This window comes from Lutra lutra, chromosome X (assembly GCF_902655055.1).
Source record: "Lutra lutra chromosome X, mLutLut1.2, whole genome shotgun sequence".
NCBI classification, from domain to species: domain Eukaryota; kingdom Metazoa; phylum Chordata; class Mammalia; order Carnivora; family Mustelidae; genus Lutra; species Lutra lutra.
Window position 1 is genome coordinate 83,620,434 of NC_062296.1, and position 19,329 is coordinate 83,639,762.

At 37.7% G+C, this 19,329-nt stretch overlaps 1 protein-coding gene across 9 annotated transcripts in view; it reads left to right on the plus strand.

The window, feature by feature from the left end:
* Positions 1–19,026, plus strand: part of RPS6KA3 (ribosomal protein S6 kinase A3) — a 115,777-nt gene extending 96,751 nt beyond the window's left edge. For 8 of the 9 annotated variants that reach the window (XM_047715081.1, XM_047715083.1, XM_047715085.1 and 5 more), the window contains 6 exons: positions 1,090–1,248; positions 2,025–2,186; positions 5,737–5,813; positions 6,370–6,487; positions 12,900–13,040; positions 13,675–19,026. In XM_047715081.1, coding sequence (XP_047571037.1) covers positions 1,090–1,248; positions 2,025–2,186; positions 5,737–5,813; positions 6,370–6,487; positions 12,900–13,040; positions 13,675–13,797 — 780 coding nt within the window. In that variant the 3' untranslated portion in view covers positions 13,798–19,026. The remainder of the gene's footprint in view (positions 1–1,089; positions 1,249–2,024; positions 2,187–5,736; positions 5,814–6,369; positions 6,488–12,899; positions 13,041–13,674) is intronic. The other variant, XR_007124678.1, reaches the window with a different exon arrangement.
* Positions 19,027–19,329: the final 303 nt, after the last annotated feature.

The window sequence follows — 19,329 nt, forward strand, 5'->3', positions numbered from 1 at the left end:
TGTGAATTCCAGAGTTTACTCTCCCTTCTTCATAACCAAAACTCCTAATTTCCTCAGATTAATTTATTTGCTGCTCACTGTTAGAAGGAGAATGTTAGCTTAGTCCCATTAAATGTGAAGCTGTGTAACTTAAGTGACTCTTTGATATAACCTGCAAGAATCCAAGTAAATCAAAAAGAAGGTATAGAAAATATTTTCATCTTTGCCTTACAAACTCCCTAAGCTGTCACTGTTTTTCACATCTTTCCTCCTTCCTTCATTTCAAATTCCAAAGTCTCTAAAATTTTCCCGACTTTTATTATAGCATCTCCGACTTTTTAACTCTTGTTTCTATCTTTCTCTCTACTAGAATAAAAACATTGAGGAGGGGTACCTTGTTTTCTCCATTTTGGGGGGCCCCAGCACATGGTACCTCTTATGGAACTAAATGAAAGTGTGCAGTAACCCTGTGGTGAAGGGGAATAAAAGTAACTGAAGTTTAATGAAGGGTCATTTCAGTTTGGGATTGCCTGGAGTTCAAATCAAAATTACAAGGAGCTTTCTATTTCTACATGAGGAGTAAATGGCATGCTTCTGTGTGGTTAGATGGAATTTTTGCTACTTAATCTTCCTACTTAATTCTTGCCACAACTTGTCTTTCAGTTTAATCAAAACCAGGATAATTCATTGTACTGCATATGTAAATATAGTTCTACAATTGTAGGAGTTCAGGAAAGTTAGAGGCATGTGTCTTTATACCAATCCCTGCTGTCATCAGTAGATAGAAAGATCAAGAGAAACAAACCCTGAGAGAAAAAATTCAGTGCCCTTTGATATACGTTGTCCATAGTAATTTTGATTGCCATGACTTATGTTTCATAGAAGGAAATTACAGCTTATTTTTCTGACATCCAGTCTAATCAATTTGTATTTTAATATTCTTATATGTATAAAATGGCTTGCAGATTTTATACCATCTATTGGTTGTGATAAGTAAAATTTTCCTTGACTATAAAATGAGTTTTAATTTCTCTTGAATATGCTAAACTTTATTCTGAGCACATGTAAAGCTTCAAATAATTTTTTGTATTTTGATGTTGAATTTTACAGGTATATGATGATGGAAAATATGTGTATGTAGTGACAGAACTTATGAAAGGGGGTGAATTGCTGGATAAAATTCTTAGACAGAAATTTTTCTCTGAAAGAGAGGCCAGTGCTGTCCTGTTTACTATAACCAAAACTGTTGAATATCTTCACGCACAAGGGGTAAGTCTTTTTAACATTTTATACACACACACACACACACACACACGCATATACACACACACACACACACACACACACCTTTACCTTTTCCTTTTTTTTAAACCTTTTCTTAATGTTTGAACTAAAATTACAAAGGTTGATGTTACTTATGCATTAATGGAGAATAACTGTTACTAGCTTATTCTGCTATTACTCCTCTACATAAATTTCTCCCACTGAGCTTGAAGTGATACTTCGAAATCCTGACTTGTTTATATTAAATTCTTATGCTTCCCAAGAAAAAGTAAGCAAGGTCCTCTGACCTGGAAGACCTAACACTGTTTTTGCTAGGCCACTCCGGACTCTTGAGAACTGGGTCCATTGCAAATTTAGATGCAGAACCAGAGAATCATGGGTTGTATTCAATTATAAAAGGAAATTAAGAGCTTACTTCTTAAGGAATTTATTTTCAATACGTTATTCTTACTTTGTTTGTCCTTGCTCTCAGAAGCTAACAAGTGGAATGTAATCATTTCATCCTAGAGCTTCTTGACTTCTAGCTTCGACTGCTCAATTGGACAAAGAGGAGGGATGTACATACTGTTTTTTTTTTCCTCCTGTCCTTGCCCCAGTTCTGTGCTAGAGAGTTAAACTTACATTATCAGCATTTTAAAATGAGATAATTTAAAGGTCAGCAGTCGTCTTGTTAAGTACATCACTTGACATTTTGCGAATAAAGAGTTTTCCGTAATGGAAATGTATTGTTAATGTACCTCTTTAATTTGTATTTCAATTAGGTGGTTCACAGAGACTTGAAACCTAGCAACATTCTTTATGTGGATGAATCTGGCAATCCAGAATCTATTCGAATTTGTGATTTTGGCTTTGCCAAACAGCTAAGAGCAGAAAACGGTCTTCTCATGACTCCTTGTTATACTGCAAATTTTGTTGCACCAGAGGTAATTGTGAATTATTTGTTTCCAATATTTCAGTATATTTAAAAACTCATTTACTGTGTTTACTTTTTTAAAGATTTTATTTATAAAAAAAAAGATTTTATTTATTTATTTGACAGAAAGAGACACAGCAAGAGAGGGAACAGAAGCAGGGGAAGTGGGAGAGGGAGAAGCAGGCTTCCTACCAAGCAGGGAGCCTGATGCGGGGCTCGATCCCAGGACTCTGAGGTCATGACCTGAGCCAAAGGCAGACAGACGGCTTGATGACTGAGCTACCCAGGCACCCCTGCTGTGTTTAATATAGAGTGGTTAATAGTTGTTTCATTGAAGACCTACTGAACAAATAATTAAAATGTCAGCTCTTTTTCTTCTGATGGTAATAAATCTTGTCTTCAGTCCCCTACTACTTAGTCCACTACAGTCCTTTTTTTGCTCTGCCTTCTGTCTTTCTACATAATCACACATCTGTAGCGTTCTGCTATCATTGACACTTTGGGGCCTATGAGCACATGGAATTAAATGGAAACTAGTTTATTCTCATCCTTTCCTAATATTCTTCTAATTTCCTGGTTTTGTTATCATCTTCCTGTATTTCTGAGGCTAAAGCATCATGGTCCCTTCTTGTCTTTAGCTACATAACTAGGTACCATCTCTGTTATCCCCTAAAACCAGTTCGAGGTTCTTCGTTTCACAGAACCGCCGTCCTAGCCCCGCTTCTTTCACCACGGCCCAAATGACTGCCGCGGCCTGGCCGCGCCCTGCTCCCTCTCCCCTGTGATCATTCTGCGGAAGAGCTGTAGAGTTACTGAAGCCTTCAAGCACTGCTTTGATCAAGTTGCTTCTTTTCCCAAGAAATTTCGGTTCCCCATTGTAGCAAATCTAAAGTCCACTGTTTTGCCCTCAAGATTTCATGTAAGTGTGGGGCCACCTGGGTGGCTCAGTCGTTAAGTGTCTGCCTTCTGCTCGGGTCATGATCCCACGGTCCTTGGATGAGTCCCACATCGGGCTCCCTGCTCAGCGAGAAGCCTGCTTCTCCCTCTCCCACTTCCCCTTGCTTGTGTTCCCTCTCGCTATCTCTCTCTCTGTGTCAAATAAATAAATAAAATCTTTTTTTGAAATGTGACTGAACGATGTAATAAAAAGTAAGAGTTAACTCTAATATAGGGCTTATGTGCCAATCACATGTATTAGCTGATTTCATCCTCACAAATAGCATTTACATATAATAATTTTTTCTCTTATGTGAAATGAGACCTTTTACTTGAATTTTACAAGAAACCAGGTGCACGATGAGAGGTTATGTCATTGGAGGTCAGATCGAGATTTGAGCCCAGGCAACATGGCTACAAAGTCTATGCTTTTTTACCATTAGATACTTCACCAAACAATGGTAACAGTTGGTAAGGTTAGGATGTCATTGGATTGTAGAGCTCCATTGCCCCTCTATTTTCCAAACTTTTTGTAATCTTGTTACTTGTGAGATATAAAATAATACTTTTTAAAAGACTACTTGCACCTGTTCTCCTGGTGGGACTAGAACTAATGAGGGACAGACTTTTTGCTTCTTTGTCCACATATCCACAGCTTCTGACACATATTGATGTCCGAGCATGGTCACTTCATCTAGCCATTTCATTATTCCTCAAGAGGACTTCTTGCTTCAGACAAGCAATCTGCTTCTGGAAATCGCCATGTAGCTGTTTTGCCTTGGCATGTTGCAATGTTTCTTGCTTCAAAACCTAATGTTTGGGGCGCCTGGGTGGCTCAGTGGGTTAAGCCGCTGCCTTCGGCTCAGGTCATGATCCCAGGTCCTGGGTTCGAGCCCCACATCGGGCTTTCTGCTCAGCAGGGAGCCTGCTTCCTCCTCTCTCTCTGCCTGCCTCTCTGCTTACTTGTGATTTCTCTCTGTCAAATAAATAAATAAAATCTTTAAAAAAAAAAAAAAAAAAAAAAAAAAAAAAACCTAATGTTTTTTGTTTCAAATTTTTTTGCTTCAAGACCTTTTTTGCTTCAGAGCCTCTAAATTCATATTCTTCAGGAAATCTTCTATGATTAAACTCTCCCTAGACTTGACCTTTTAACTCTTTGTCTGAGATTCACCACTTAGTCATTCAAATTAAAACTTGGAAGTCCTCCTGAAATGCTCCTTCTCCATCATTTCTCTACATCCTGTCAGTCACCAAACCCTTTCCATTCTGATTCCTGAATAGTTTAGACCCCCTTTCCCTTACCCATACATCCCATCTCTACTAAGTCCTTCCTGTTTTATCATGACATCTTTTCCTTTCCATGTCCTGCCTTAGTGTGGTTCCTCATAGCCTTTCACTTAGTTTGCTACAAATTGCATCCTATCAGACGACCTTGTTTCCAGTCTGTCTGCTTGCCAGCATTTCCTCTATACTGGAGTTACTCTTTTGGTGTACATATCTACCTATTTTATTTCCCTGTTTAATGTATCAATGACCACAGACTGCCTACAGGAAAAACATTTTAAATCCTTAAGATACCTGTAAAAGCCCTTCTTCGTTCTCTCTGGTATCCCCTACCTGGACATCTGGCCACACTGAATCCTTGCCTGTCTTTAAGCATGCTCTGCTCTCTTGCCTCTGCCCTTTGAGTGCCCCCTGCTCTCCTCCACCTCCTCCCTTTGCTTCCTGAATTCTTACTTATAGGCCCAGTACCAGCAGGCTGCCCCCTAGTCTTCCTTCTGGGCAGCTCAGTTGGTTAAGCGTCTGACTGTTGACTTCAGTTCAGGTCATTTTCTCAAGGTCATAGGATCAAGCTCCACGTCAGGCTCCATGTTCAGCGGGCAGTCTGCTTGAGATTCTCTCGCCCTCCCCCTGCCCCGTTCTTGCTCTCGCTCTCCCTCTCATTCTAAAATAAATAAATAAATCTTTAAAAACAAAAATGAATGAATGGTTTCCTCATCTTTATACCTATAACACTTTAGGCATAATTTTGTTATAATACTTACCATGTTGAATTATTAACTATATGTATGTTTATTTCCCCTGCCGTATTCTAATTTTCTTGAGGAAACAAGAGTGTTTTGTATTTATCACTCTTCATGCCGGATAATAATTGGTGATTACTAAATGCTCGAGTGAATCATATTTTTTATATGTAAAAGTATAATTTTGCATTATATTATTTGTACTTTATATATATTCCTAAAAGTAATGTTTTATGTAACCACTCCTGCAGCCTCATACAAAAATGAATATAAATTCATTTAAAGAAGAAACTTAGAGGGAAGCAGTGGGGAGAAAAACTTAATTTCATTTTATTTTATAGTTTTCTATATGCCATAGCATCACTCAACGAATGCTAATTCAAATACCAAAATCAAATATATATGTATGTAAATATATATTCATATATATATATATGAATGAATTATTAGTTGTGGAATAGTATTAATATATTGCCTTGCTTGTTAATCATGTTCTGTTGAGGTTTTTCTTAAATACATTGATTTAGAAACTAGTACAGTTCATAGCCTATTCAGTTCTCTAAACAGTAGTGTGTTAATACTAATTTTTGCTTTTTTTAGGTTTTAAAACGACAAGGCTATGATGCTGCTTGTGATATATGGAGTCTTGGTGTCCTCCTCTATACAATGCTTACTGGGTGAGTCGACCATATGTTGTAATCAGCATTTATTCATCAATATTCTGTTCTATTTTTTTAATCTCTCTCTTGTAATATCTTTCTTTTCATGTTTTCTCATGTTATCTAATACTCCTGTGTGTGTATATCTCTCTATGTATATGTACCACATTTATAACTGTATCATTACTGGCTTTCTTTAATGTACCATTTGTTAATGTCTTAAGGTCTTAACTTGATTTTTTCCATACCTCTTTTGTACTCTTATGTTATAAACATACACTATTTTTAAATAGTCTATTCTAATGTGTCATATCTTAAAATATCTATATATTTATATTAAATATTAAATATTTATATTATCATACATTAAGTCTAATTAATATTTCATAGCTTATACCTTGACCTGGTGCTTTATGGCTTCATGATGTTGATATTTTTCACTTTAGGAAATTTTAATGAAATATTACATTAATTACATTAACTGGAGTACTCTTGAACACTGCAAATAAATGTGAAGATTACCAACCAAAAAAGAAATTTTATTCATTAACATTTTAATTTCATTATAAATTAGTTACACTCCATTTGCAAATGGCCCTGATGATACACCAGAGGAGATATTAGCACGGATAGGCAGCGGAAAATTTTCACTCAGTGGTGGTTACTGGAATTCTGTTTCGGACACAGCAAAGGTAAGTATGGCTTCCTATTATAAGCTTCTTAGAAAATAATTTCTCATAATCCCTGGTAAGAAAAAATAATAATCAGTTACAAACTTTTGTTTATAAAGTATTATTTTGAAGTGATGTTACCAAATAACTTGAACTCAAAAATGGACCTATTATTTTGTTTCCTAGAAGGTATTGGTTTGGCTTTATTATCTATACATCTAAAACTACTTACTGACAAGCATGATGAATAATAATGGTGGTATAAGAGACTCTTTTTTTGTTGTTATGTTAGTTACCGTACAGTACATCATTAGTTTTTGATGTAGTTTTCCATGATTCGTTGTTTGCATATAACACCCAGTCCTCCATTAATACGTGCCCTCCTTAGTACCTATCACCAGGCTGACCCTCTGAAACCCTCAGTTTCTTTCCTGGAGTCCATAGTCTCTCATGCTTCGTCTCCCCCTCTGATTTCCCCCCTTCATTTTTCCATTCCTTCTCCTAATGTCCTCCATGCTATTCCTTATGTTCCACAAATAAGTGAAACCATATGATGATTGGCTTTCTCTGCCTGACTTATTTCGCTTAGCATAATCTCCACCAGTTCCATCCATGTTGATGGAAAAGTTGAGTATTCATCCTTTCTGATGGCTGAGTAATACTCCACTGTATATGTGGACCGCATCTTCTTTATTCATTCACCTGTTGAAGGGCATCTCGGTTCTTTCCACAATATAAGAGACTCTTAATGATAGAGAACAAACTCAGGGTTGATGGTGGGATGGGTGGGGGATGGGCTCGATGGGTGGTGGGTATTAAGGAGTGCACTTATTGTAGTGAGCACTGGGTATTATATGTAAGTGATGAATTGCTGGATTCTACTCCTGAAACCAATATTACTCTGTATGTTGTGAACTAGAATTTAAATAAAAATTTGGTATAAAAAAATAATAAACCTGTTAACCAAAATAATAGTAATAAGAAGGAGAATGATGGGATTTCCAGGTGGGTCAGTTGGTTGAGCGGCTGCCTTCGGCTCAGGTCATGATCCCAGTATCCTGGGATTGAATCCTGCATCAGGCTTCTTGCTCCATGGGGAGCCTGCTTCTCCCTCTGCCTCTGCCTGCCACTCTGCCTGTCTGTGCTCTCTCTCTCTCACTCTAACAAATAAATAAAATTAAAAAGAAGAAGAAGAAGAAGAATGATGATAATAGTGGTAATCTTCATGATTTTTGTGGCTTTTTTGTGCCTCACACTGCACCTCACCTAAATCATCCCATTTAATCCTCTTCCAAACCCTGTAAAATAGGTGGTAGTATCCCCATTTCACAGAAGAAAACCAAGGCTAGAATTTTTGTGTGAATTTGTCCATAGTTACATACCAGGAGCATGTGGATGCTTTGAACTAAGCAGTTGGTCCCAAAGCCCTTATTCCCTAGAATAACTGCACCATGTTCTATTTTTGGTTCATATTATATAGAAAAGGGTCTCATCTTTTTCATAATAAACAGTAGTATGGTTTTAAGGTGTCTGCTTGAAATCCATTTGAAAAGCCTTTCTCACTGGAAGATCTGCCATACTCTGGCAGACTTGCTTTCCAACTCTGCTCTAGTTTTACTTTATTCATGGAAAATGCTCTTTTAAAATCAAGAGTGAAAATTTTAAAAATTAGAAAGAAAAAGAAGAGCAGTTTTCCTCTTCCGAATAAGAAAAACATGGAGGAGATAAAGAAGATACATACTGGTAAACGCGCTTGCTGATTTCTGTTAGAGGTGGAAGCCTGAGTTGAGATGATCGCAAAAGTAAATAGGGTACGTCAAAAATGTAGGTTGATTCTTTTGGCATAGAGATGAAGCCTTTGTTAACTAATTTAATGTCTGCATAGATGATACTTGGCTTTATAACTGATTTAAAATGAAGTGTTAGGCTTTCCCTTTATTTATTTATTTATTTGTTTGTTTGTTTGTTTGTTTGACAGAGAGAGATCACCAAGTAGACGGAGAGGCAGGCAGAGAGAGAGAGAGAGGGAAGCAGGCTTCTTGCTGAGCAGAGAGCCCGATGTGGGACCCGATCCCAGGACCCTGAGATCATGACCTGAGCCGAAGGCAGCGGCTTAACCCACTGAGCCACCCAGGCGCCCTCCCTTTTTTTTTTTTAAGATTTTATTTATTTATTTGACAGAGAGAGAGCACAAGTAGGTAGACAGGCAGGCAGAGAGAGAGAGGAGAAAGCAGGCTCCCTGCCAAGCAGAGAGGCCGATGCGGGACTCGATCCCAGGACCCTGAGATCATGACCTGAGCCGAAGGCAGAGGCTTAACCCACTTAGCCACCCAGGTGCCCCGCCTTTCCCTTTTTTTAACAATTATTTCTTAAACCAGATGATTCATTTTTTTTTTTTCTGGGATTTCTTTTTAATCCATGTGTTCAACACTTACAGCATGCTTAAAATGTGAAGGTCCAGGGATCAAAGATGTGACTGAGATAGAGTTCCTGATCTCAGGAAGCTCTTGGTCTAGTTGGGAGATGGCCAGAAGTATACAGCACAGTGTCACGTGTGCTATTACAGTGGTACATTTTTGTGTGTTAAAGAAGTTTACAGATGGTGCTCAGTCAGAAAGATTTCCAAGAAAGCTTTCCAGAAGCAGTGAGGGGATTTTCCTGGCAGCTTTAGGGAGCAGAAGGATGTATTCCATCCCAGGCTGAGGGAGCAGCACATGCTATTTGTGGTCAGGCCAGCCTGAAAATGGCAGAATGCTTCCAGGTTGCTGTGCACAGTTTGTTGTGACTAGCACGGGGTACACGTGAGAAGGTAGCTGATGAACCCAGATTATAAAAGGCTTTGCAGATTATGCTCAGGATTTCAGGTTTATTCTAGGTATTGGAGAACTGCTGAAAAGTATTAAGCGTTGTAATGATGAGAGTTTCCTTTTTCAAGTTTGTTCTATAGAGCAGTAATTCTTATCTCTGGAGTCTGCCAGAAATTGTCATGATCAGTTGTGAGACATATTAAATAATGTCACTGTATAAAGTATCAGAGCTTACCCATTGCCTCCTTTTAAAATAAATTATAGAGATAACCTTGACTTGCTTTAATTTCGATAATTTGGCTCTCATTGACTTGATTCCAGTATGGTTTTTTTGAATGAAAGAGAAAGGTGAGGATGAGATAAAAAATAGAGCACAAAAAATTGGATCTAACTCACAGCCTTTCTTATAAATATCACGTTATTACTGATAACTTCTGCAAATTTGTCCAGTTAAGACTTGAGATAAGCATTATATGGTACAGTGAATACGCACAGTCGGAAGTGAGGGTTCTATCAGTCTGATGTGTTCCCTCAAGAGCAAGTTGCACATGTGAATGTCATGAGTCATATGGGCCATATGTTTCATATGTGGCTTTGAGAAGAACAGGACCATCACTACAATTCACTGGGCACTTACGTGCCAAGGTCTATGCTAACACTTAATACCTATATTATTTCATTCAGTCCTCACTGACCTAATGTTAAGGGTTTTACTTATAAGGTTTTACAGTATTTCAGGTCACAAATGATGAAGACCTAGACTAAAGCAGGAGTAGCAGGATTTGAGCTAAATTAAAGAGAAATTTAGGGGGCAAAATAGACTCAGTGGTTAAATGGACATAAGAAGCAAGGGAGGGGCACCTGAGTGGCACAGTTGATTAAGTGTCTGACTCTTGGTTTCGGCTTGGGTCATGATCTCAGGGTTGTCAGATCAAGCCCCACACTGGCCTCCATGCTGAGCATGGAGTCTGTTTGAGATTCTGTGTGTGTGTGTGTGTGTGTGTGTGTCTCAAGATAAATAAATAAATCTTTAAAGAAAAAAAGAAGCAAGGGGGAAGCAGATAGTAAGCATGTAGTCCACATAGCCACCGTAGGCAAATGAGTTGTAGTGGTGTTCTTTCACCAAGATGCTGGATACAAAAGAAGTAGTTTTGAGAGGCATGATAATTACAGATTTGGACATTACGAATTTGAAATGCGACTGTGGTGTATAAGTAAGAGATGTATGTCCATTAGGCAACTGGCTGTATTGATGCAGATATTAGGAGTGAAGTTTTGGGTGGACAGTGGCGTTAGGAGTCACCATCTATAGAAGCTAAAGCCATGAATACGAATGAGTTTATCTGAACAGAGTGATGAGACTTATGGAAGGAAGAGAGTTTTGTTGTGCGCCTGGGCAGTTTTGCAACTTTTTTTGTACTTGAAGCATATTTTCTCACTTTAGGAATTTGGAAGGGGAGTTCCTAATTGTTTCACTTTTTATTTCTAATTCTGTTCAGTAGCTTATTCCTGTTCTTTGCTGTTAATGAAAACTAAGAATAAGAAACTAAATAATAGCAAAGGAGTACTTGGAATAACATCTCTTCAGTTCCTAGTATCAGTCAGCCACCAGGTTCTGTTGCTTCTTTCTCTTAAGTAGCTCAGACCATCCATATTTTGCCATCTCTTATACTAGCCTGAAGCCATCATCTCTTGCCAGTCTCAAATTGGAGTCTTCAGGCTTGCACCCTCCAATCCGTTTTCCTCCACACTTAGTGAGGGTAAGCTCTCTAAAGTACAAACCTGACTGTGTCATTCCCTTGCTCTAAATAATTTCTTACCTCCAGACAAAGACCATATTTGCTAATGTAGTTTACAGGGGCCTTCATGGTCTAGTCCCTTCTCACCTTCCCATTTATCTGCTGCTATGTTCTGCTTGTTTTTATTACAGCCTCACTGCACTCCTTTCAGTTCCTTAATTGTGACACATTCTCATCCCTGACGGCTTTCCTCTAATCACACTCCGCTCTAGCTCCCCGAATTGCTCTGTTTCCTCCTCCCCTTCTCTATAATCTATCTACAGCCATTCCTTCAGGTCTCACATTCCTCTAAAGAAGTCACTTCTAAGCCACCCCATCCTGTTCAGGTCAGGTGTCTCTTTGTGCTCCTCTAGCTATACGTCCTTATTCATCCCATCAAAGACTTACTGTTTGCTTTGTAATTGATTCTTTGTTTCTCCCTCACTGGGCTGAAAGCTTCATGAAGTCAGAGTTCATTTCTATCTTGTTCACTGCTGAATACCCAATGTCTAGCAGAATACTTGGCCTTTAATAGATACTCAAATAGATATATTTTGAATGAAAAATTAAACAAGTGGTAGATGGCTCTTTTAAGTCACAACTGTTCTTATTGTGGAGAGTATAAAACTATCTAGCAATTATATGGATCTGTGTTCCATGCATAGGAAAGCATTTGGATAGATAGAAGGCATTTTCTCTGGAAGAATGGTATTCTGGGAGTTCTTCTTGTTCTTTTGCTTCTCTGTATTTCTTTATTTTTTTTAAGTAATGCCTGTGCAATGCCCATGAAGTGGGGAAAATAAAAATAACTCTAATCTGGGGCACCTGGCTGGCTCAGTTGGTGGAGCATGTGACTCTTGATCTTGGGGTTGTGAGTTCAAACCCCACGTTGGGCGTGGAGCCTACTTAAAAAAAAATAACTCTAATCTTTTGGAGGGGGCATTTGGAGCTCTCCAATTAAATTCCTATTATTGGACAGTTATGTTCTGCTTTTCATTATTACCAGCAGCACAAAAAAGTCTTCAGCTGAAAATTACTTAGAAATAAAACTACAAAAGTATAGAAAAGTCAGAATATCTCAGTGAATAAAAGAGCCAAAGTACTTAAAGATACATAAATGTGGTAAATTTACTCTTTGTAGTGCACCAAAGTTACTGTTACTCAGGAAGGAGAAAACAGAGACTTGGATTTTTTGCCTTTTTTTTTTTTTTTAAAGAAATTGCCATGTTGGGGGCACCGAGGTGGCTCAGTCAGTTAAGCATCCAACTCTTGATTTCACCTCAGGTCATGATCTCAGAGTCATGGGATCCAGCCCCATGTTGGGGAGTCTGCTTGAGATTCTCTCCCTCTCCCATTGTCCCTTGCCCTGCTCATGCTCACTTCTGTTCTCTCTCTGTCGCTTTCTTTTTTTATAAAGATAGATTTATTTGTTTGTTTGTTTATTTATTTATTTATTTGACACAGAGAGAGAGGTCACAAGTAGGCAGAGAGGCAGGCAGAGAGAGAGAGAGAGAGAGAGATGAAAGCAGGCCCCCTGCTGAGCAGAGAGCCTGATATGGGACTCAATCCCAGGACCCCGAGATCATGAGCTCCGTCGAAGGCAGAGGCTTAACCCACTGAGCCACCCAGGCACCCTCTCTGTCGCTTTCTTTAAAGTAAATCTTAAAAAAAAAAAGAAAGAAAGAAAGAAATTGTTATATTGACCAAATTGCTTTGAACCCCAAGGTTTGATACCTGGAAAAAATAGTGTCATAGAAGCTAAAGAAGAATGCTGACCAGTATCAAGTGCTATAGAAAAACAAACAAAAGTTTAAACTTGTTTTATTACTCGTCTTCTTCCCATTACAGGACCTGGTGTCAAAGATGCTTCATGTGGATCCTCATCAGAGACTGACTGCTGCCCTTGTGCTCAGACATCCTTGGATCGTCCACTGGGACCAACTGCCACAGTACCAACTAAACAGACAGGATGCACCCCATCTAGTCAAGGTGAGCTGCCCCATTCAGGCACTGCTTTCTGCATGACTTCCAGGAAACTGTGAGCCCCCCTATCCATGCCCACAGCATTCCCTTTCGCTCAGCCTGCATCCATTTCTAAAGTGAGATTCTCTTAAAACGAGCGGTTTGGAAAAGAGAAAATCAAAGCATGCCAAAATATAATAAAACCAGTTTAAGAATGACTTCTGAGTTTATCTGTCACATAGGCTTATGGATTTCCTAACTTTTGTTTATACTTTTCTTTCTTATGCAAAACCCAGAGCAAATTCTTTGAGGTTGTCAGCAGTGGCAAAACAAGTTCCAGAAGAGCATGTTTGCTGCCCCTGGTATTAAAGAATTGCAAAGAAACAAAAGTTGAATAGTCCTAAGTAAAGTGAGGGCTGCTTGTTAGAAGCCCATCCCTGTCCTTTCTCATCTGTAAGTTCAGCCTCCCATATCTGCCTCTTTAATTTTAGTTAAATCAGAGGGTTTGACCAGTATGGTTATTTTCATTATAAGCCCGATTAAATCTATATAAATTTTCATATGAAGAAATTATCTAGGGGGGAATATCTGTATTTTGTATTCTACCTACTTGTGACTACCCATTGTCATTTGTGTTGTGACCTCTCTTTCCTATTTTCAGGGTGCTATGGCAGCTACATATTCTGCTTTAAACCGTAATCAGTCACCAGTTTTGGAACCAGTAGGCCGCTCTACTCTTGCTCAGCGGAGAGGTATTAAAAAAATCACCTCCACAGCTCTGTGAAGTGACCTCAGTGAGATATTTGGTACCATGGTGTAAGCTGATAGCACAAGTTCTGGCGACAGGTAGCACATATCTGAGAGACACCTGCAAGCACACACTGTCCCAGCTGGTACCCATAATGCTGCTGCTCCTCCTGCTGCTCCTGCTTCCGTCTCTTCTCGCTTTAAATGATTGTTAGCAAGTTAGATTTTCCTGGAGCTTTGGATGAAATGAAAATGGAAACATGATGAAGACATATTCACTGAATCAACAAGAATAATGAACATACGAATACCACCTAAAAATACACTGAATAAAGTACTCTACACCATATAGCATTATTTTTATAGGAAATATTTCATGTCCCTGAAATATTCTTTGTTAGTTATAGGGATGGACAGTTTATGTTAAGCACTTAGCTTAAACAATCCGTTTCTATTAGCACTGTATCCCTTGTGCCATCCAACATTTTGTATGTTTTTGTAAACAGTTCATATACAGTACATTTCTGTACTGCTTTCTTTAATGTATACATGCTTTGTTTAACTTGGAATCTATTATTATTAATCAATTGACTATTAAATCTGGTTAAATAGTTCACCTGGATTAACAGTATTGTTGGACAGCCCTAAAAATGGCCAGATTGTGGAACAGCTGTTGAATGTAATACTTCCAAAATGTACATATATTTCCCCATGTCTGTTTCACTGGTTCGTTCATTTGTTTGTTTCTTAAAGTCAGGTGCTTTGTCAGACTAACCTAGAGAGCTGTTATGGTAGAGAAAGTTATCACGTGTGTGTGGCATGACATCAAGAGTACACCTATGAAGTTAGTCCATATGCGTTGCAACTCCTTAGGGTTCTTTTTTCCTTAATTAAGGAGGTAGTTCTTGCACTTTTGATCTTGAATAGTATCCATATTTAGTATTTGGCATATAATTTGGGATTTTGCCAATATACATCAAAGGCCTTTAAGAGTTCTGGTGAAGAGATTGGTGAAGGAAAATTTAACAACAGGTCATTCAAGTCCCATTAGATCTTTCATGTTTAAATAGATCAAATTGCAGAATTTAGCATATGAATAACAGGATACCTGTTCTTGTATACCTGCAAGAAAAGTATGCTTTTTGGAAAAAAGGTAAATCATAATGAGTTCTATCCCATTACGATGCTCTATATTAAACACTAATTTGAATGTAATAAAGGCCACCAGCCTCTCTATGAAATTGGATTTACACTTTCTTATTCGAGGGAATAAAACATTCTTGATCAAACAGTATTTGTTCTCACCTGAAATTATAGCTCAAGTAGGCTAAGTGAATGTTCACCATTGAGTGTTTTCTGAATTCCTTCTGATGACTTATGGCCATATAATGCTTCCTTTAATTTCAGAAATGATCAGCTTTCATAGTGGTTACTGGGTCTGCTTAGATTACAGTATTCATTGTCTACATCTAATTTGGGTAGTTTCCACAATCCTGTTTGATTAAAGAAACTTTTGTATCCATTATTACCTGTATTTTGGTTAAGCTGCCTAGCGTACATCAATATGTAATATGAAAAACATGAACTAGGAAAAGTGATTAAACTTAACCTCATCAAGAATGTGCCCAACAGATCTCTTAGCCATGTACTGAGCCATTTACATCAGAAGTCTTTTTACCTGCCCAAAGCTTTAAATCTTTCTTTGAGAGTACAAAGCCAAGAAAGTGTAGTTTAGTTAAATGTCTTAGAAGCCACTTACTATTACTTTAAGTTCTCCTCCACACAGCTAAAGAGAAAGGGAAAATCTGTAACATTCATTTTGCTTAAGTGACACAAAATGATTATGCATAGAAATCAAATGTAAGTTTATCTTCTAAATTTAAAAAAAATGTACAGTAAGAGGGATTCAGAAGATCTAGATGGAGAAAGTTTTTTAAAATTCTTGAGTATATAAATGCTGACTATCAAAAACTGCTTCCCATTGCCCAGAAAGAAATTTTTTTCTTTCTTTCTCTCTCTCTCTATTCAGTGTTTCAAACCACACCCATCCCAAATCTTGTCGCTTTTAAAATGTTAGTGTAACTCTAGGCCAAAAAAAAAAAAAAAGAAGAAGACATTTCCAAATTTTGGACACCAATGCTATTCCATAAGTGCTTAGGTGTGTTGTCCATCGTAGTCTTAGAACCAGAAGTAAATGTGTAAATCCTTATAAATTATCTAGTTCAACATTCTCATATTGCATGTAAAGTAACTAAGACTCAAAACAAAGACTAGAATCCTTAACTTCTTACTCAGTTTTTTTTCCCCTCATAACACCATGCTACCTTCCCTTCATATTATCACCCAACCAGGAGCAGAGTTATTAAAAAAAAAAAGTATTTCTTGGGACATTACTCCACTGGTAGATGAATGGCAAGTTTATTGCTTTCAAAGATAATGCCTTCTTCGCCTACTTCAACTGCCAGTTTTATTGGAGAAAAGCAAGTCATGTGTTCACAAAACTGAAGGCTTTTGCCTAAAATGCAGTTCATGAGCTTGATTTATTTCATCTGTGGTCCTGGTGTTTCTATTGCCTTTGATTTACAGCAGACAGCTCTAAATGTAATGCTTGCCCTGGGTTTACTTTTCTATTAATTACTGAGTCCAGTTCCTCTGGGCCCTTAACCAGTTAGTTCTCCTAGTTACCAGGGCTTCTCCCAGAAGGTTTTAGTTTAGTCTTAAAGATTATTTCAGTGTGAAAGAAGGAACTAAACCATCAGGCCACTTTTACAAACTTCCTCTTAGCCTATAATCCAAAATAATATCTAGAATGGTAGATTGCATTTAACTTTTCCAAGCGTATGCTGAAAAATATGGATTACGCTACCACGTGTTTTGTATCTTCCCTTTCAAGTGATGATGTTAAGGTAAGTTTTGTCCTTTTAATTTTTTATGTAAGTCATTTCAACTCCTAATTTATAGAGATGTCTTTTTTCCTAAGTACAGTAGACCTTTAACTTTCATTTATTCACAAGCAACCCCAAAAGTCCAAAAATGTAATATTTTGACAAGGCACAGAATCAAGATGCTGCAAGGCTGATGTGTGGGGAAAGTCACTTAGGGTCTGGAGGGGGTGTGGTGTGTATGCAGTAGAGATTCACATTTCACTGTGGTAGGCTGCAAAGTATGGATTTGGATCAACCATTTCCCACCTAATTTTAAGAAGTGGGGACATTATGAGAGGTGGGGCTGGCCTGTTTGCTGTGCCCTGCACCCTCAGTCCAGGAAAGATTTGAAGAGGGAGAAGGGTGCAAAGGCTTCATGAGTAAGAGAATGGATTGGGTTGGAAAGGGACTGGGGTGGGTCCAGCCTGGGATGAGAGCAGAAAAACATCCAAGATTTGGGAGCCTTTGTACAGATGTACTTAATCACCATGGAGGTCAGCAATACATATCTCGACATGGCTTTGATAGTCTCTACTTCCCGGCCTTTATAAATGACTGAAAAATACTCAGCTTGCTTTACCGTATTTTATAGATAAAATTCTCATGGTGGTATCGAGGATTTATGAGATTTTTGAAGGCATTAGGACAGGTATCTCAGGAATGTAAAGAGTTAGAAAAGGTCTGTTTTCTGTGCTTAAGAAATATGATGGGTTCCATGGTTGACCCTTGGTGCTTAAACCAAGGGGTTCCAATCTAGTCATAGAGTTCTGTCTCTCTGAAAAGTCCAGCTCCATGTGACTCACACTAGATGTATACATTGAGTTTTATTTAATTCACAGATAAGTTGACTTAACTCATTATTTATATTTCAATTAGTGAAAATAGTCCTCTTTTCGCCTCCAGATTGCTTACATTTTGCTGGTTTCCCCAAGTGACCATTGGTGGAGACCAATTAAAGAAGGAATGAAATTTGCTTTCTTGGGACTGTGGTATTCTACAGAGCCATGCTTAACCACTTTTTCTAGTGAAGAATCTACAGAATGATAATACCTAAATATGGATGGCCAAGAAGAATTTGTATCTACAGTGTGCTTTATGTACTTCTGACACTGCTGTATTTTGTGTGGTCAAGTGACTTGTAACTGGTTCCAGTGTGACTGAGTGTTCTCAATTCTAGTAATGAAGTCAAGTTAATTTTCTTAAGCCGTGTATTACTATCAGTCTCACATTTACCACTTTATTCTAGTCTTTTAACTGTTCATACAGGGCATAGCAAGGGTTGGGATGAGAGTCTACTTCCTACCTCTTAAGGCACTTTCCTCATTATTTTGCCATATAACCTTGAAGTGCATGATAAGCTGTTTAAATATCCATGACTTCTCCCAGAGCAACTAGCAAAGTATATGACATTGAATAGAGATTAGTGAAAAGGAAAATTTAGAGACTTAAGTTCAGAGATGCAGACCTCAAGAAAACCTCTTCTAGAGCACATACCATTTGAGTACAATATGTGTAAACACACGTGAGAGGAGAGTCTCCGTAATAGTCTAAGTAGATTAGTTCAATATCTAATGAAAGTGAAAATTTTTACTCCTAGTATCACTATAGTACTGAATGAGCTGTATACTGAGTTTTTCAAACAAGTATGTAAGTAGAACTTTTAAATACAAAGCAAGGGCATAAGGATAAAGGTTTTGGTTTGTGTATCTAGTTTATCATCTAAAACATTTTTTAAATTTGCCATTCCTTAGCATCCTTAATAATTATGGGTGATGAGTTTTTAATTCTTAAAATTATGTACATGTATTAGGTTTATCTTAACTCTTACCCAAGCAAAAGGGAAGGTATACACCTAAGGGATGTAATTATTTTGCATTTTTGGCCTTGGGTGGGAATAGGGTGGGCAACTACTTAAAACAGTTTTTAAAAAAGAAAAAAAAATCACAAATATTTTTCTACTATTATACCTGATCTTACTTTATACTAGTTTCTCTCTAGTAAGGCATGCTGGAAGCCCAAGGTACCATATCATGAGTTCCTATGTATTGTACCTTTTATTGGTGGTTAAATCACATCAGATGCTTGGCACTGCTGCCATAATTATGAAATGCTTGTAAAGGATTAATTATCACTGAATACTTTAAATTGTTTTACTTAAGAGTTTAATCTGGGAAGTTTTCAAATCATACTATTAATGCGTAATCTAAGGTCTTTCAGATGTATCCATGAATAATCCTGGAACAATATTGCTTGTATTCCTGTCACAGAACAGGTTTTGTAATCTTTAAAAGAAATGAAAATTTATATAATAAAGTTTCAAATAAATGCATGTATGTCATTTATCAGGTTATTTCAGTTATATGATAATCCTTCATAATGTCAAATTCTATCCAAAGTATAAATTTTTTTTCCAAAGTATAAATTTATCAAATTGGATTGATAGAACTTAAAACAAGAACATTTCTGAGTTAATAAGAAGTGCAAGATAATTTTTATATGCAAAGTCTTGGTTAGCCCAAAGAGAGTCCCATCAGGCACATGAATCATAGATCTTAACCCAATACCAAACGTGATTAATGATTCGAAGGATACAGAGCGATCACCAGGCACAGGTGAAATAATCTGTTCTTCGAGAAGTCCAAAAT